The 20,262-nt window shown below is 41.9% G+C and overlaps 1 protein-coding gene across 1 annotated transcript in view; it reads left to right on the top strand.

Annotated features, from left to right (window-relative positions):
• The window catches only part of TRPM1 (transient receptor potential cation channel subfamily M member 1), an 83,262-nt gene that overhangs the window by 50,702 nt on the left and 12,298 nt on the right, over positions 1-20,262 (top strand). Inside the window, exons 18-26 of the mRNA XM_061181412.1 lie at positions 4,691-4,813; positions 5,361-5,492; positions 7,555-7,683; positions 10,017-10,268; positions 11,362-11,536; positions 13,111-13,131; positions 13,894-14,038; positions 15,277-15,479; positions 16,735-16,867. Coding sequence (XP_061037395.1) covers positions 4,691-4,813; positions 5,361-5,492; positions 7,555-7,683; positions 10,017-10,268; positions 11,362-11,536; positions 13,111-13,131; positions 13,894-14,038; positions 15,277-15,479; positions 16,735-16,867 — 1,313 coding nt within the window. The remainder of the gene's footprint in view (positions 1-4,690; positions 4,814-5,360; positions 5,493-7,554; positions 7,684-10,016; positions 10,269-11,361; positions 11,537-13,110; positions 13,132-13,893; positions 14,039-15,276; positions 15,480-16,734; positions 16,868-20,262) is intronic.

The raw sequence follows: 20,262 nt of genomic DNA, 5'->3' as shown, positions 1-20,262 counted from the left end.
AATGTTGGTGGGTGTGCAGCCACTATGGAAAACAGCATGAAGGTTCCTCAAAAAATTAAAAATAGAACTACCATATGACCCAACAATTCCACTACTGGGTATTTATCCAAAGAAAACAACACTAACTTGAAAAGATATCTGCACCCTAGGTTCATTGCAGCATTATTTACAATGGCCAAGACATGGAAACAACCTAAGTGTGCATTGATGGATGAATGGATAAAAAATTGTGATATATATATATGTGTGTACATATATATGTATACAATGATATATATATACACAATGGAATATTATATATACATAATGTATATTATATATATACACACAATGGAATATTATTACATATACACAATGTATATTTTATACATATATATATGTATATGTATATATATATAAAATGGAATATTATTCAGCCATAAAAAAGAATGAAATCTTGCCATTTGCAATGTGGATGGACCTCGAGGGCATTGTGCTAAGTGAAATAAGTCAGACAGAGAAAGACAAATACATTATGATCTCTTTTACATGTGAAAACTAAAAAAACAAAAAAGCAAGTTCATAGACACAGAGAACAGATTGGTTGTTGACAGAAGCAGGGGTGAGGGTGGGGTGGGAGAAATGGGTGAACTGGTTTTTATTTTTTTAGTTTAACTAAATTGAATACTTTATAATAAAAAAAACCCCACAATGAAATAGCACTACACACCCACTAGAAAAGCTAAAATTAAAAGACTGACCATACCAAGTGTTGGCAAGCATGTGGAACAACTATAACTCTTCTACACTGCTGGTGGGAATACGAAATAGTTAAAAAAAAGAAAAATTAGTTATCTTCAGTAGCTGATAGGAAACCAATTCATTATCTTGAAAACAGGTACATAAAGGGGAAAGAATCAAGCATTTATCCTGCATTTTCTATATGAACTGAACCACTGGGTAACCACTGAGTAGATGAGGGAAACATCTCTTTGTAAAATTATTCCAGCCAAGAAATGGAAACCAAATGATAGCATTAGAACACCACCAATTTTCAACCCCAGTGAGTTAATGAATTGATATCAACAGCTGCTAACATCACCAAAAGAGAAACGGTATACTTTTTAATGAAAGAACACGCCATCTACAGTCTTGCCATAGGGCTCAAACCTGGGTCTGTTTTTGTTTCATAGATATGTTCATTTGTGTTGTATTTTAGATTCCACGTGTAAGTGATATCATATTGTATTTGTCTTTCTCTGTCTGACTTACTTTGCTTAGTATGATAATCTCTAGGTCCATCCAGGTTGTCGCAAATGGCAGTATTTCATTCTTTTTTATGGCTGAGTAGTAGTCCATTGTATATACGTACCACATCTTCTTTATCTAGTCATCTGTCGATGGACATTTAAGTTGTTTTCATGTCTTGGCTATTGTAAATAGTGCTTCTATGAACATTGGGATGCATGCATCTTTTTGAATTATAGTTTTGTCTGGATATATGCCCAGGAGTGGGATTGCGACATCATATGGCAACTCTATTTTTAGTAACCTTCATACTGAACTTCTCTACAAAGCAGAAACAGACTCACAGACATAGAGAACAGACTTGTGGTTGCCAAAGGGGAGGAGGGGTGGGGAAGGGAAGGATTGGGAGTTTGGGATTAGCAGATGCAAACTAGTATATATAGGATGGATAAACAACAAGGCCCTACTGTATAGCACAGGGAATTATATTCAATATCCTGTGATAAACCATAATGGAAAAGAATATGAAAAAGAATATATATAACTGAGTCACTTTGCTGTGCAGCAGACATTAAACACAACATTGTAAATCAACTCTACTTCAATAAAATTTACAAAACAACCTGGGTCTGGTCCAGCCTCTGCATCCAGCTGCCAAGTGGCAGGAGATAACAAGGGCAGAGGAGTATCCCCAAATCCACTCTGTGATGAAGTCTACAGGTCCAAATGTTCTAGCTCTTCAACCCATAAACAACCAGGAAACATATATTTTAAAAAGCAATTTTTAAACATGCCAGAATTTTAAAGAGCAAGATGAAACTACAGAGTCTACAGCAGTGCTGTCCAACAGAAATAAAATGCAAGCCACATATGTCACTTCAAATTTTCTAGTTAAGAAAGTAAAATTTTTAATAGTTACAAAAAGTTTTTTAAGTACATTGTAAAAAGTAAAAAGGAAGCAGTTGAAATTAATTTTAATAATATATTTATTTAAACCAGTATATACAAAATATTATCATTTCAACATGTTTTTGAAAGGAAAAAAATCACTAATGAGATAGTCCATATGCTTTTTTTTGTACTAAGTCTTTGAAATCCAGTGGGTATTTTTCTATCATTTCCTTCTTTACCTAATGCTACTTTTAGGTATAATGTCTATCCAAAGTTATAAATATTTGTAAGCATCAGATTTCCTTCCAAGCATTTTTAATTCACAACATAAATATATAATTATTTTAAAGCAGGGATGGTTTGTTCTTTTTTTAATTTAATTCTTTGAATAGGTCATAAGGACATGCACATATTAAAAAATTAAAACTATTTTAAAGTATAAGTGACAAGTCTCCTTCCCAACTCCTGTCCCCCATATGGCTTGTTCTACCCATTGGCAACCACTGATATTTGTTTCTTATGTATATTTCCATATATAAAGCTACTATGAATAAATCTTCTTTTTTTCCTTTTTTTCATGATGAAGTAAATATTCTTATTTTTTTTTTCCTTTTCACAAGGGTTGGCATAGTTATTGTTTTGTACCTTCCTTTTTCACTTCCTCTGGGACACAGAATATTCCTTCATTCTTACCCGCTTCCCCAGTTCTCCTTCATGGCCGATGGCCGCAATTTATGGCCAGTCCCCAGTGAGGCCATGGAGGTCACTCCTGCCTGGGGGTGCTACACTCACTGCCACCATGAGTGCTCTTGGACATATACTGTGTCTCACGTATCTGCTGTATAAATGTCCAGAAGGGGAATTGATGGCCCCGTGGGGATATGCACTTGCAATCTTGATAGCTGTCCCTCTGTGGAGGTGTCCACCTATAGTGTAGGGAATGTCTTGTTTTCCCACAATTCCACCAATACAGTGTGTGAGCAAACATTCCAATCTAATGGTAAAAAATGAGATCTCTGTGTAGTTTCTTTGAATGTCTCTTATTATGAGTGAGGACAAGCCCATTTTCCTCTCAGTACAAATGTCCCTAAGTTCACTGCCTTTGCCCATTTTTCTGCTGGGTTGTTAGAATTTTTCTTCTTGACTTCTAGAAGATCCTTTCTAATTATAAAGATTAGCCCTTTGCCTGTCACATGAGCTGCAAGTATGTTTTCCCAGAAGTTATTTTTTACTTTGGTTAAGGCATGTTTTCATTGTGCAGAAGTTTGTGATTTTTTTTTCAGTATCAAATATATTGATCTTTGTTTTGATTGCTTCTTGATTTGGGAGCCTAATTAGAAAGGCCTTCTCTTACTCTCCATTTATGAAAGAATTTTCATGTGGTGATTGTTAGTTGTTTTATCTTCTCTCTGTGCCCCCTCCCTTTTTTTTCTTTCACGAAATATTGGAGCTAGATGCAATTTATTCTGGTGTATGTGTGAGATATGGATCTAACCTAATTATTTTCTAGATGATCACCCAGTTTCTCAATACAGTTTATTAAATAGTCATCTTTACTCCTCCCATTGGAAGTGGTGTTTGTATCACAAACTAATTGCCTATGTGTAGTTGAATCTTTTTCTGGACCTTCTATTCTGCTCTATTGTTTGGTCTCTTCATGCACCTGTACCACTTTGTTTTAATTATTGGTGCTTTATTATATAATTTTTAGTATATGGTAGAAATAACCCTTTAGTGTTACTCTTTTTTTTTTAAGATTTTTTTTGATGTGGACCATTTTTAAAGTCTTTATTGAATTTGTTACAATATTGCTTCTCTTTTATGTTTTGGTTTCCTTGGCCATGAGGCATGTGGGATCTTAGCTCCCCGACCAGGGATCAAACCCGCACCCCCTGCCTTAGAAGGCGAAGTCTTAACCACTGGACCGCCAGGGAAGTCCCCCTTTTGTGTTATTCTTAATAATGGATTGCTGAGGGGAAACTTTTAAAAATTAGCATTGATCATTGGGAACAGAGTTCAGTATTGGAGACACACTGCACAGCACTGACAAAAATGACAAGGGTTTCCATCTATAAGCTAGGCCATCCTTTTGCTGTCTAGGCTGAGCCCAAGTAAGTCCTATATTCATCAGTCACGTTTGTCTTCCAACTCTTGGTCCATATATTCACATTTACATCTAAGTTATTCCTATATAAAATATTTTTGGCCTACTTCACTAGAGGTATCATTTTATTTATTTATTTATTTTTACTTACTATATTTTACTTTAAAAAATTGCCTGCTTTGAAACTCTATGCAAGATCTTCTCTTTTTAAGTCAGGATTCCACACAATACTGCTTGCTGTTCATCTAGAACAATTTGGTGGATGATCTTAAATTTCTCAGTGTCTGCAATTCTGTCAATATACCAAATGGAATAAGCCACAGACCGTCAGAGCAGAGATAGACCTGTTCCAGGGTTGCTAGATTACTGAGTAATGCTGAAGATCATAATTAAAAATTTTTTGCCTGTACTGGGAAAATTTTCAAGAATTGCCATAGCTTAAAAATCCACTTGTCTCATCATACCTAGGTTATCATGGGGATTCTTCTCCCCCCGACCATCTTGTTTTTGGAATTTCGCACCTCTGATGACTTCTCATATCAAACATCCAAGGAAAACGAAGACGGCAAAGAAAAAGAGGAGGAGAATATGGTCAGTGATACCCTTGATTCTAAAAGTATCCATCAACTCTCATTTTCAAAATAGTTGTGATTTCTCTCGCCGTGAATTTAGAAACTGCAAGAATTGGGGACATTTTTATAATCCTTGATTTTTTTTTTAACATCTTTATTGGAGTATAATTGCTTTACAATGGTGTGTTAGTTACTGCTTTATAACAAAGCGAATCAGATATACATATACATATATCCCCATATCTCCTCACTCTTGCGTCTCCCTCCCACCCTCCCTATTCCACCCCTCTAGGTGGTCACAAAGCACCGAGCTGATCTCCCTGTGCTATGCGGCTGCTTCCCACTAGCTAGCTATTTTACATTTGGTAGTGTATATATGTCCATGCCACTCTCTCACTTCGTCTCAACTTACCCTTCCCCCTCTCCGTGTCCTCAAGTCCATTCTCTACGTCTGCATCTTTTATAATCCTTGATTTTTGAGGCACCTGTCTGTTAAATATGGTGCTGGAGTCCAAGGCGTTTCCCATCTGGCAGCCTGCTTGCCACGTGCTCTGCTCTGTTTCCAGGATGCGAATGCAGACACTGGCTCGAGAAAGGGGGATGAGGAGAACGAACAAAAAAAGCAAAGAAGTGTTCCCATCGGGACCAAGATCTGCGAATTCTACAACGCTCCTATTGTCAAGTTCTGGTTTTACACGGTAAGCTCCCCACCCTTAGCCGTCACCATTTAGCATGTTTTAGACATGTCAGAATCAAGAAAATTGTCAAGGGCTTAAAAGGAGTGTTTTTTTAAAAAAAAATCAATGGATTAAAATTAATTATGAAAACAGAAGTGGGACTAACTCAGAATCTTCAACTAAAATTGGATCTAGATAGATATCTTGTCATATATTTATACATAGGAATGTGGCCATCCTAGCCCCAAATACACCATTTCATAAAGCAAAATAGTCATATTCTATTTGCTCAAGATGAAGGATTTTTCAAATGTCTTTAGTAATACAAACTTAGGGCAGTAGAGTTTTATTCCAACAATGAACAAAGATGACTAGTATTTAGAGAGCAAGCTCACAGATGTCATTTTTCAGGAGACTGATGGGGTTACTCAAAGAGTAGGGTTGAACCCAGAGCATGAAGTCCTGGAATAGAGGAGCAAATCAAGGCATCTCCGCTCTCAGGTGCAGGCCACACTGATCTCGTGACCACACACTCTCCTCCAGCCCCATCGGTGGCCTCTGTCTGGACGGCTCCAGCAGAGTGGTGCACCCAGAACAAGAGTGGTCCAGCCTTATGCACGCGGATGGGCAGGAAAAGTGGGGCGAGGAGACTGGAGCAGCTTGGAAGGCTTTGGAGGAAACTGGCTCAGGTGCAGGCCGTCCCAGCAGGGGTGGCAGGCATGCTGTGGTTCCTGCAACCACTGCGGTCCGGGAGAGGGACAATACTCATGAAGTCCCAAATGCCAAGCAGCAGCCCACGCCTGGCACGTCCTGGCACTGCGGTCCCATTAGTGACTGGGCGCGAGCAGGTGATGGGAGGTGAGGAGCCAGGTCCAAAGCCATGGACAGGGTGATGGATGAGGAGGGCAGAAGGCAGAGGCAGAGCTCTGGGGCATGGCACCCAGCAGGCTGCATGGGGACCCAGGCCAACTATAGCCTGGACACCCAACCTTTTGGCAGCCACATCTGGCGATTCCACCAAAGCCACAGCTGCCCACCTGTTCTGGTCAGAACCAGCTGAGGACCAGGAAGATACCTGGCTGCCACAGATGCGTATGAAGAGGGCAGGGCCAGGGGGCTGATGAGCCTTGGGCGTCTCCCCAGGGCCTCTCCCCAGGGCCTCTAAATGCTGCCTCTGGATGTGGGGAGGGGGTAGCACATTTTATAGCTTGCCAGGGGTTCCCAGCACAGCCCTACTTTGAGAACTCTTGCTCCAATCCTCCTGCAAAGACTAGATAGTGGATACATGGGATGCTACCTGTATCCTGGTAAAACTTAAACAATCAGGAGGGGGGCATCTTTAAAAAAAAAAAGGCTGCAAATCACAAATATACAGTTGCTAGTATACACCCTCCCCCCACCTCCCCAAGACTTCAGAAGGGGCCTGTACCCGTGGTGCGTACAGCTTCAGAGTGAATCAACCTCGATCATCTTCAGACCACCTCCCTCCACCTCATAGCTCACTCCCATATCCCTCCCAACTCTACATGCCACAAGGATAGGCACCCTGCTGTGGGCACAGCACATCACAGACATATCAGGGCTGACCGAGGGGCCTCAAGACAGGTGTGTGTACCTGGGAAGACACCTCATGTCACCCTCCTCCCTTCGAACCTCCCACATCCATCAGCAGTGGAAAGGTTGAAGAAGGAAATTTGCAAGGCAGGGAAGAGTCAGTAACATTTTCCAATTTCCAGGAATGTAGAGGGCACACCAGTCAACTACTAAAAGTTTCCCGACTCATCATAATTTCGTGCAACTTTATAATTTCCCCTTGAGGCTGATAGTAGCAACAAATACATCTTCATTTAGAGAATGGACTGTCAGTGCCCATATTGCACTAAAGTACAAAATGCCTCCCCATCTGCTTCAAAGTCCTCTGCCTGTACCGGTGATGTGAGTGGAAGTTTTCCTCTAAAGGATTCGGTGCACCTGGAAATGAAAATTTGTTTTAGAAGATGTGTCCACTTGTAAATAGGGTGTCGAAGCTTTTTTCAGGCACGTGTGACCTCCCCAGACACCGCTCACGGCTTCTGCCTTTCAGATATCTTACCTGGGTTACCTACTACTGTTCAACTACGTCATCCTGGTGCGGATGGAGCGCTGGCCCTGCCTCCAGGAGTGGATTGTCATCTCCTACATCGTGAGCCTGGCCCTGGAGAAAATTCGGGAGGTGATGCTCCAAAGGCCTGTCCCAGCCCCACCCACCATTGACTTCAATTCAGATGTACCTTCTTTAAAAGAAAAAAAAAATTTTTTTTTTTTTTTTTGGCCGCGGGGTGTGCAGGATCTTAGTTCCCCAGCCAGGGATCGGACCCATGCCCCCTGCAGTGGAAGCACAGAGTCTTAGCCACTGGACCGCCAGGGAAGTCCCCAGATGTAACTCCTTATTTTAAAAACGTATCGTGCAAATCCCAAGTGCCGTGGAACTTCTCTTTCGAGGTGTCACAATCCCAAGTTGGTTCCGTTCCCTTGCTTGAGATTTATACACCTTCTGCTTCCAGCTGAATTTGAACTTGGAAATCAAAACACAAGGCAGAATAGATGGTGTTTAGTAATAAAAATAAGTCTGAGTGCCTAGAAAAGCAGCATAAATGCTGCCAGGTACCTGAGATAAACCAATGACTCCAACTGGGTACAAATTTGGGCTCCGTTTTCTCGGAGCTGGAAGTAGAAAGGGAGATGTAGGAGATGACATTTCTCCTGTAACTCAGGACTTTGAACCACACTTGTCCTCCCTCCAACCCAGATGGGGATTCTTGTGCAAGGGGTTTATTAAAGGAGAGCTCCCAGGAGAGCAGAGAGAGGCAGCAGAGTGGCCAGGCCAGAAGAGGGGACAGGGCTGAGCAAGGTGTGGCTTCAGTGGAATCTGTCCCTGGCCTAATCCTGCAGGGGACTCTGAGTGTAATTAATACTGTAGAGTCTGTCCCACTTTGACCAAAGGGAACAGACTTTTGTACCCACATCAGCCAGCCATCAGCATCTCTGGGAAAGCGGCTGCAATTGCCCAAGGGGGCAGGTGGGAGCCGAACAGCGGCACCTGCAGCAGATGGGGGCTGGGTGCACCCACCTGGTGGAAGCCTCCAGTGCCTCTGGGCAGGCTGCCAGCGCAACTGCTGCAAACAGAGGGAACAGGATTTTCAAAGAAGTGTTGAAAAAGGACAGACACCACCTCATGCAGACTCGTGTCACAGGAGACTTGAAACTAACATGTAACTTCAAGAGGGCAACCCCTGCAGGCAGCAGAGGAAATATGGGCCAGGTCCTTTTCTTTCTAATATCATCTGCAAGTTTTAATTCTTTGTATCAGCTTATAAAGGGAAAGCTTATAGCCAAGAAAAAGTGAACTTGAGAAAGCACACAGCAGAATTTCATATTCTTTCTGATAGAGAACCAATATTCTTATTTTGCAATCAGCAGTGACCCTTTCACTGAACTGAAAAATTATCACTGGCAACTTCTTCCCAGGAGAGCTAATTCGAGGCTGTCAGTCTGATGACAGCCCGAGAAACGCAGAGTGCCAAATCTAAAATGTTATAACACATCTCCTACTACTCCTATTTCTTTTCTAGCTGGGCTTCATTCAAACTTTGCCCACTTTACAACTGGGATTTCCCAAGTGGCCTGCCATGCCATCTCTAGGGACACCATGAGCTCAGTGAGCATCAGCCATGTGCTGACACTGTTCTTTACCCCCCAGTTATAGGAAAGAGGGTGGGCGGCCATCAGTCAGAGTGCACAGGCTGTTAAACTAGTGAACGCCTTCTGGGTTGGCCCATAAATAGCCACCACCCCATCCCACCTCTGGAGTCCCCAGAACCTCCCCAGAGTCTCGGTAAGTAAAGGGGTACCACTTTTAAGACCCCTACCCTGCTGCACGCCATAGCTGCATACGTGGGGCTTGCTCTAAGTGTGCCCGTGCCTGCTGCTTGTTAAATATTTTCAGGTTTACGCTGAGGAAGTGTCCCTTTAATCACTGGTGATTTTGAAAGGGTAAGCTCTCAAGCAAGAGAAAATCAAGTTCAGCTTTCCCCTGACTTTCCACCTCTGAGTTACAAAGGAATTTTGGCTGATAAACATTTCCCATCCCAGTTCTGCCATCTCCCCTGGGTGGACTGCCCCTCTGTGGGACCACACAGGTTTATCTCTGCTCTAGAGTTTTCCTCCTGGACTAACTCTGGAACGTGGGCTCACAGGCAAGTGTCCAGAGAATTAGAAAAGGGATCAAAAGGCAGCTACTTTAATTACAGCCAGAGCGACATAATTTAGAAGGCATTTCCTGAGAGTTTGTGAAACCCTGACTCTAGGAATACAGAGGATTTTGTGGAATTTCCCTTTCTAGATATGTTTTTCTGCCTGAGAAGATTAGTACTTAGAAGTCTTGAGCAGGAAAGGGGACCAGCTGCCCTGGAATGCTGCTCCAGTCCTAATGTCCCAAGATTCTAAGAAGACAAGTCTTCCAATACCACGCTCCCTTGTTTTTTGTTCTTTGGCATTTCTTTACAGATCCTCATGTCAGAACCCGGTAAACTCAGCCAGAAAATAAAAGTTTGGCTTCAGGAATATTGGAACATCACAGACCTCGTGGCCATTTCCATGTTCATGATTGGAGCCATCCTCCGCCTACAGAAGCAGCCCTACATGGGCTATGGCCGCGTGATCTACTGTGTGGATATCATCTTCTGGTACATCCGTGTCCTGGACATCTTTGGTGTCAACAAGTATCTGGGACCCTACGTGATGATGATCGGAAAGATGGTTAGTCATGACGCCCCGTGAGTAACTACAGACACCGAGACTGTGGTTAGGACCTGAGGCCAGGCCTCCAGCGTGGCTCTGTTGCATTTCATTTGATCTTTCCCTTGCAGTTGGTTTCCTACAGGAAATGTTCTTTGCTTTAAGATACATAATACTTCTACATACTGACAATTTAATTAAATCCAATTGACGAACATGAGGTTGAGGACCTACTGTAGGTACATGTATTTCTGGCAATAACCCGATGCATAACCTCCTAACGTGCAGTAGAAGCCAGAGACAAAGGGGGCCCGGGGTCACTCTCCCCTACCCCTACTCCACACAGTCTTTAGCTCATGTGCTCTGGCCTGGAGTGGACACAGGCAATTTGTGTGATGAGGTCAAGACAAATCCATGGCAACATTTACTCCAGAACAGGCCATAAAATATGAAACTAAAAATGAACCATCAGATCATCCATACATCACTTAAAATAGCCCAAGTGTTGGGACTGGTCCCAGAAGAAAGGAAGTCTTCCAAGCTTAGGAATAACTCTTTGTAGGGCAAGTGGTTTTGAACAAAGGGATATATGGTTGAGCTAATCCCAGCCAGGGCCCTCATCTTCAGGGATGTTCAAAATTAAGAATTATATAAGGTCAGTATCCATAGTAACCAGAGCATTGCTCATTTTAACTACTCACTGTTTGTATAATGAATGAATATCAGTATGTACTCTCAACTCACGATCTCATTACCTCCTTAGATATCTACTCCTCTTACTCCTTAGTTTCCCTCACAAATTCCTGTATTTTCCCATAATTGTTCCCTTTCTCCATTTGCAGTTGTAGTTACTAGAGGAATTTGTTTATGGGTAACAATAGAGGAGAAGAAAGATTGACAGCATGAGATGAGAATGGCAATGTTCTAGAATAAGGTGTATGCATTGCATGAAGTACAAGAATCAGTAACCCATGGATGGGATGGAGGGAGGGGAAAGAAGCTTCCTCCATCCTAATTAAGCACTCATGAAGTCTTTGAGGAGCACAATGTAATGAACCAGGTGAACTTGGCCCATGAGTCAAGGCAGTAAGAGGCCCATTTCCTCTCTCCTCAGATGATTGACATGCTGTATTTTGTGGTCATCATGCTGGTGGTGTTGATGAGTTTCGGAGTAGCCCGTCAAGCCATTTTGCATCCAGATGAGGAGCCTTCTTGGAAACTGGCCCGAAACATCTTCTACATGCCCTACTGGATGATCTACGGAGAGGTGTTTGCGGACCAGATAGACCGTAAGAATAGAATTCATAGTAAGATTCTCTTCCCTGCTTCCCAAGGCAGATGATCAGTTCCAAATTAATGGAAGAGCCTGTGTTAATTTGGGAATAAAGTATTTTTTATTCTGCCATAGGCATCAAATTATTTTATGAAGAAATCAGTGCAGATTATGAAATACAGATTTTTGAGACATCAGTCCTGTCTTCTACTCTGAGAACCACTAACTGGAATTCTGAGTCTCACATCCCTTGAGCATGTCCTACACATGAATGTAGTCCCAATGCCAACATCCTAATTTTTCTTCAACCTGAATCTCTTTCTGCCCCGAGATAGAGCTGGTAGTGTTATTTCAGTCAAATGAGATAGTGACTATTGCCATGTGTCATCCTCTTCTTCAAGCTTCAGAACCCATTTTCCACATAGCTATCCATTTCCTCTTCACTCCTGGAGTGATATTTTTGTATTATCAACAGTATTCTGGATGTTAGCAGAGGAAATGAGCTGCAATCCTGCATGGATTTCTGGGGAATGCAGGCCCCAGCTCTGCCCAGGCTGAGCTGGTAGGTCACAGTGTCTCTTGTGTTGTAGGGAAGTGAAGTTCAAATGCTCTTATGCTATTTCACCCAGACAGTTACGGCATCACCAATGAACGAGCATCTTCAGACCTATTTTCATGTTAGCACCAATATTTTAATTTGCATGTTGTGCTCTGTCAAAAAGCATCAGGTACAATAGCATGGCTGCTACTTCCAGTAGAAGCAGAAGCTTCTTGAGAATAGAAGGTTCTGAACATCCTTGCCTTGCAGGAAATGCAGGGTTGTTCAGTATATCTCCACTAAGTGAGACTGATAACCAGTCGCACAATGCCTTCTACCTACTGGCTTTCATCACATGATTCAGAACACATCCTTATCATGAGTATCTCAGAGTCAATTAGCGAATGTGTTTGTAGCTTGGTAAACCAGAACATAAAAATCTAATTTGGTTTCAAAGGAATATTAGCTTCAGTAAACATACATAAATGCTAAAAGTCCCTGGATCCAGGCGTAAGTTGTAATATTTTTATTTTTTTTTTATTAAATTGGGTAACAAGAGAAGATGAAGAGGCAAACTTGAGGCTATTTTCAGTAACACCATGAAATGTAGGTTTTCAATTCTTGGTCAGATTATTTCATAATAATTTTGTATTTATTTGTGCTTATGATGTGTTTGTGTTGGGATACAGGGAATGCTTGACTGGTCAACCTACATGTTAAAATGATCATCTGTCAGTAGCCTCATGTCTTTTTCACAGTTTTTTTCACTAGTGAGTTTTGCTATTGCTTATGACGTGGTAAAATAAATATTCATGAAATATATATACATATATTTCCTAGAATTAATAATGTGTAAAATTCTCCTAAGTAGATCACTGTTTCCAAGTGTGAATCTGTAATTCCCAAGCTTGAACACTTTACATTTCTTGACAGCAAAACAGTTCTTGTGTTGTTCATCATTTGTTTGACTTTTCTCTCAACTGTCTTATTTTTTTTCTTCCTTCCTGTCAAAACTAAAAAAAATAAAATGCTGCTTTCCAATCACTCTATAGTGTACGCCATGGAAATTAATCGTAAGTTTATGCATAATTGATGACTCTAGTCCATGAAATGTGTGTATTAATTAGTTTCTTCCTCAGCTAATTACCGATAGTCTTATACCAGTTTCAAATATTTCTCTTGTTTTCTGGTGTCAGTACTCTTTTAAATGATAAGGAAGTGAAAAGTAAATAGACTATAAATTCATGGATATTACTTCACTAATTACTGTTGAGATCATCCTCTCTTTTTCTTCAGAAAATAAGTCCCATATGATCAAAGTGGCATTTCAAATGAGCAGAGAGAGAAAAGATTCTTTTTCAAACATCACTCAGAACAATTAATGGATTGGAGGCTAGAGGGGATCCTTACCTCCTACCTCATAATAAAATTATTTTCAAAGTTAATGTACAAATGACCAAGAAGACAACATAAGTTAATGTTAAATAATTAGAAGACCCAATCACTTTCTAATGGATAACAGTAAAGAAACCATAGACGCATAGATAGATGCATCTGCTTAAAAATGAAGAACTTCTGTATATGACAAACACAACACAGAAATGAGAAAATGTTTACAAATATAACAAGTTAAGAATGACTATCTGTGAGTGCAGAAATGAGTTCCTTATCTCCTTTGTATGAACTGATATTTTTCACATGGAAAATTATTGCTTATGAAATCAGAAAAAAAAAATAGTAAAAAAGAAATAGGTCCTTTAATAGCATAGGTCAGTTTATTTATTCTTTTCATTCTATGTAAAAGACAAGCACAAAAAGACAGACTCTCGTTTCAGCTCCTTGTGGTGACAACCAGTATGATGAGGAGGGCAAGCGGCTCCCTCCCTGCATCCCGGGTGCCTGGCTCACGCCCGCCATCATGGCATGCTACCTGCTGGTGGCCAACATCCTGCTCGTGAACTTGCTCATCGCCGTTTTCAAGTGCGTGTCACCACTGATGACCATATATTTGTTATTTATTATTTTACAGATTTTCAGTGTAATCTCAGAAATCTCCCAGGCTGCCCAGGATTTACATGGAATTCCACTAGGGCTTTCAAATGCGTAGAATTTTTCACAATGTTTTTTTGTTCAACCGTAATCAGCCTTCATGTATTCCTAAATCAAGGGTTGACACTTAAATACATTTAAATTCAATCTTGGTTAGTATTTTGACACTTTTGGCATGTATTTTAATCTAATGAAAATATTTTCTTAGATGAAAGTCTCCTGAGACAGAGAAGATTTATCAAACTGAGCCTTGAATTCATTATCAGAGGCACAGAAAACAAAGTTAATTTCATAGGCTGTGACAATTACTGTACTATTATATGAAATATTTTTCTTATCACTTACTGAATAGAAGATAAAATGGCCTAAGAAAGAAATGGCTTAAAATCCACAATCAAATTTCTTGTAAAACTTGCCCCTTTTGGCATGATATGTTGAGGATGTGACCATGCTTAATAAATGTTGAAAATTTTTATTTTAGTTTCTAAGATGAAAAATATGAGGGAAAAATCCTTCACAGAAATATAGACTCTCAGAGCTGACCAGGGCATTGGAGAGAATCTGGTTACACTCCTGACTTGACAGATGAGAAAATGAAGGTTGACAGAGGTTAACTGACTTTTCTAAGGTCCCCGTGTAGACAACACGCTTGATCAGGATTCCAACAATTCTAGGCTTACTGCCTCCCACTGGAAACTCAAAGAAGACAAAGACTGTACCTACCCAACATCCAAAATAACCCACCTTCTGGCAAAATGTTCAGTAATTAATCAACTCAGTTCCAAAAAAATGTAGTCAGCTAGTTGACTGAATTTAAAGTTTAAATACTTCAAAATGCTTAGTGGGATGGCTCATACCTTTAAATATATGAAATAAAATTTCCTGAGCAGTCAGTAGACTGTGGTGTGGTTTTGCAAGAAAGCAGTGCGTAGCAATTTCAATACACTTAATTCTTAATTATTTATATGAGTAAAATGTCCTTGAATGTTGGTAAGCCACGCTGATAGATAAACCAAAAGACAGGTCATTCAGAGTCAGTACTAACTTGTGGAATGACCCCAAAAGGCCGTTTCATTGCATATTTTCAATTCAATGTGAGTAACTCTGATTGCCCTGGGAAATCACTATTAAAAGTAATACAACTAACTAAACATGTATTCTTTTAAAAGCAATACCTTCTTTGAAGTAAAGTCAATATCCAACCAAGTGTGGAAATTCCAGCGTTATCAGCTGATTATGACATTTCATGACCGGCCAGTCTTGCCTCCACCAATGATCATTTTAAGCCACGTCTATATAATCATTATGCGTCTCAGCCGCCACTGCAGGAAGAAAAGAGAAGGGGACCAAGACGAACAGGATCGTGGATTGAGTATGTGCAGGACTCTTTCATTTCTATCTTGGGCTAATCTAGAAAGACTATTCTAATTGGATACCTGCATGGAAATCTCCTTAAACTACTTAAATGTGTGAAAACACAGCACTCTATCCAAATGCTATTCTTTGCAGAATGCTTCTCATTTTATGCTGATTTTATTCTAGTTTTGTTTATTTATCAGTAATTAATATCACTGAAAGTCCACTCATGAAGAGATGAGAAATTGAGACAGTTCTTGAAAATAACTTTTCTCTATAAATTCAATGTTCCTTTCAAAATGTTTTTATATATATAAATTTATTTATTTATTTTTGGCTACATTGGGTTCTTGTTGCTGCGCGCGGGCTTCCTCTAGTTGCGGCAGGTGGTGGTACTCTTCTTCGCGGCGCGTGGGCTTCTCATTGTGGTGGCTTCTCTTGTTGTGGAGCACGGGCTCTAGAGCACAGGCTCAGCAGTTGTGGCGCACAGGCTTAGTTGCTCCGCAGCATGTGGGATCTTCCCGGACTAGGGCTCGAACCCGTGTCCCCTGCGTTGGCAGCCGGATTATTAACCACTGCACCACCAGCGACGTCCTCAAAATGTTTTAGTGCGTTGCATCTAAAGAGAATGGGAAAATACTCCTGTCCACTTGACTCTATCCATAAAATACATGCAAAACGTTTTCCGGAAAATCATACTTGGTTTCACTTTCCGAATAGCTGTAATTTGGATTTTTGTGTTAAAAAGTGAGCCGTTTGGGGGCTTCCCTGGTGGCGCAGTGGTTGAGAATCTGCCTGCCAATGCAGGGCACACGGGTTCGAGCCCTGGTCTGGGAAGATCCCACATGCCGCGGAGCAACTAGACCCGTGAGCCACAATTACTGAGCCACAATTACTGAGCCTGCGCGTCTGGAGCCTGTGCTCCGCAACAGGAGAGGCCGCGATAGTGAGAGGCCCGCGCACCGCGATGAAGAGTGGCCCCCACTTGCCACAACTAGAGAAAGCCCTCGCACAGAAACGAAAACCCAACACAGCCATAAATAAATAAATTAATTAATTTTTTAAAAAAGTGAGCCCTTTAGCTCCAGCGGAAATATCGATATGATCGCCGCATATTACAAGGAGTCTTTGTGTGATAACCAGCGGCAGGAGCAGGGAGCTGCCTGCAAGGGATGGGGAAGGGAGCTTGGTTAAAGGCGGGCTGTGAAATTCGCAAGGACGCACCTACCTGGCTGGTTTCTCACGTGGCAACCGCTTCTGCCTTTGCACAGAGCTGTTTCTCAGCGACGAGGAGCTGAAGAGGCTGCACGAGTTTGAGGAGCAGTGTGTCCGGGAGCATTTCCAGGAGAAGGAGGACGAGCAGCAGTCGTCCAGCAAGGAGCGCATTCGCGTCACCTGTGAGAGGTGCGCCTGGGGCGTGGCCACCGCGGGGCGCGGCGCGCAGGGCGCAGGGCCAAAGGGTGCGGCTCCTCCGTCCCGTCCCGTCTAAGGGGAATGCCAAGTCCATTTACACATTCACTCCCAGTTCTCCTGTTGACTCAACTTTGGCTTTTTAACATGTTCCCCACCCCCCAAAGTAGTGTGAAAGTTCCAAATGATGGTTATATATTGTATATAGAAGTGAATGATGACATTTATCACAAATATTCCAGGCCAAAAGCAAACCAAAACAAACAAAACCCTGATGGTTCTTGCCCACCCCCAAAGTGGGCGCTTTTACAATACAATATATGGAGAGAACCGTCAGGTGCAGGGCTGTGTAACTGCTGGGGACGGTTCTCCACGCCCTTGACATATGTTGTTGCCTTGGCCAAGTGTGGTCTGCCCCGGCTTGACCTCCTGATCCTGACTTGTGCTCTCCTTGCTCCTTCCCAACACCTTTCCAACCTCACGGAGCAGAGGTACAGGAGGGGCAGAGGCGTCTGTCTTGGGTACCCAGCAAGATCAGCATCATCAAGATGTCAGTGCTTACTACGTGGGGAATGGACTGCTTGCCTGTATGGGGCAGTGAGTAAATGAGCAGAGGAGGGCAGGTCAGGGAGGAACTGAAAGGGTGATGTGTTCCATACTTTATAGTATTGCTTTTCCTGCGGCTGCAAACTGCAGAGCAACCAGCAAAGGTAGAAGGGAACGATCAACCCGCACTAGAGACATTTTTTGAATCATAATTTTTGAGAACCTTGATCACTTCATAAAAGCAACTGAAGCTTGTTAAAGAGCATGAGAGTTGATAAAACGTTGTTCCAAAGAGTTTAATCAACAATGCATGTAGGGTTTCCCTGGTGGCACAGTGGTTGAGAATCTGCCTGCCAATGCAGGGAACACGGGTTCGCGCCCTGGTCTGGGAAGATCCCACATGCCGCAAAGCAACTAGGCCCGTGAGCCACAACTACTGAGCCTGCGCGTCTGGAGCCTGTGCTCCGCAACAAGAGAGGCCACGACAGTGAGAGGCCCGCGCATCGCGATGAAGAGTGGCCCCCACTTGCCACAACTAGAGAAAGCCCTCGCAGAGAAACGAAGATCCAACACAGCCAAAAATAAATAACAAATAAATTATAAAAAAAAACAATGCATGTAGAAGGATGAGTGTGGCAAGGGAGACATGCCTAAGGGGATTCCAGAGCCTCATTCTATCCTGGAGTCTTCAGCATTAAAGTTTTCTGATACCGTGTATATCGTCTGATATACGTGTGTATATTGAGAAACATAAAAACATGGTAGGACTTCAAGAGAATATTTCAGCACATACTTCCCAATCAGGGGCCCCAGCAATTATAGCAGAATTCACGATACACCGTGAAGTCTTCGTGGTGGGTGTTCAGGCCAGTGCCTCCACCTCAGCCCACAGGAGGGATGATGCCCCCGGCAGCTGCAGAGTTCTACCCCTCCCGCCCTCCTAGACCTAGTCAACTTGCAATCCTACCAGCCAAACTCAAAGGTTATCTGCACCAACCTTCGGCCTTAATAAGGTATATTTTCAATAAAACTTTGGAACACTTCTTTGCTATTTTACTGGTAATTACTAACCTTTCAAGATATAATCATGATTTCATTATGAGAAAGATAAGGTGCCCCCATCTTGATAACCTAACTTCCACTTTCTAGTTAGACATTAACTTGAATGGAATCACAGGCGTAATTTACCATGGATGGAAATGGTGTTCTCTTTCACCCTGCCTCCTCCCCTCCTCCCTTCCCAGAGCAGTGTTTGGATTTTTACCCTTTTTGGACCAAGGCTCCAGGAATGTGGTTATCAGGTCGCTACCAAATTGCATTTTCCCCTTGGGGCTCCGAGCACACGTAAGAGGAATGAAAGTGCACGGGGCAGTAAAAACAGGCTACTTCCCGTTTGCCTTGGCTGAGCTCCCCAGGGGTGACGGGAGCACATTCCTGCCCCTCCGGTTCCTTTTGTTGACTCTTTCTTGGCTGAATCATACATAGGTGAACGCCAGAGACAGAAAAAGGAGGTCCGGAGAAGGGAGCTTTCCTTCACCCTTAACCAGGACCACTGGGGAGCAAGAGATGGTGGGAGAATGGGAAAAATTAGTTATTTCTACCTAACTGTTGGCACCAGTGATTACTTTTTTTTTCTTTTCTTTTATTGAAGTATAGTTTATTTACAGTGTTGTGTTAGTTTCAGGTGTACAGCAAAGTGATTCAGTTATACATATACATATATCCACTCTTTTTCAGATTCTTTTCCCATATAGGTTATCACAGAATATTGAGTAGAGTTCCCTGTCCTATAAAGTAGGTCCTTGTCGGTTATCTGTTTTATATACAGTAATGTGTATATGTTAATCCCAAATTCCTAATTTATCTACTTTTTCTGTAGTCACTTTTTTTTTAATTGAAATATAGTTGATCTACAATGTTTCGGGTGTACAGCAAATTGGTTCTGTTATAGTGGTTCCATTATATATATATATATATATATATATATATATATATATATATATCTTTTTCAGATTCTTCTTCCTCATAGGTTATTACAAGATGTCGAATATAGTTCCCTGTGCTATACAGTAGGTGCTTGTCATTTATCTATTCTATACATAATAATGTGTATCTGTTAATCCCAAATACTTAATTTATCCCTCCCATCAGTGATTACTTTTATAATCAAATTTTTGAGTACTCAGACATTTCTGCCACTTCTTTAATCTTCCTTATAGATTTGGTTGCTTTCATTTTCTGCGTCACCATTTGCCGTTTGATGATTTTTCTGTTCTTCTCTCAGTGGGACCGGCCCCAGCACCATGGGGACGGCAGGGTCTGGTTAGGGGTGAGCGTCTGTGATCAACACCGTTGGTATCTGTCCCTTCCTGACCTCCCTGTGATCCGGGCACCTTGCAAAACCTGGGCCAGTGATTTGCAAACGTGTTCACACCGGAAGTTTACACACTTGTCGTGCTCCTCCATGCAGGGTGCTTTGAGGGCTTAGGTTCAGGAACCAAATTCATGGCTTTCCCCTATTGCTTGGAAAGGTATATATAAAATTCTACCAAATTAACCATTTATTTTTATCATAGAATTTCAACATTTTGTAAATTCCAACATTCAGTCCCTCAAGAAGAGATGTACCATGTGACTCAGTTTTTAGCTAACACAGCGCTGGTTGCAGCCGGGCATTTAACCCAAAGCCCCAGCCACCGGCCCACGCAGCTGTCTCAGGGCACTGCCCTCAGGCTTTTCCTCCCAAAACGTCCCCCCTGTGCTCCATGAATAGCACCACTGCCTTCTCATTCAGCAAGACAGTCACTGGCAAAGCGTTCGGAGTCCTCCCTCTTCTGCACTAA

The sequence above is a fragment of the Eubalaena glacialis genome, chromosome 2 (assembly GCF_028564815.1).
Source record: "Eubalaena glacialis isolate mEubGla1 chromosome 2, mEubGla1.1.hap2.+ XY, whole genome shotgun sequence".
Lineage (NCBI taxonomy): Eukaryota > Metazoa > Chordata > Mammalia > Artiodactyla > Balaenidae > Eubalaena > Eubalaena glacialis.
This window is presented reverse-complemented; position numbering and strand designations above follow the sequence as displayed.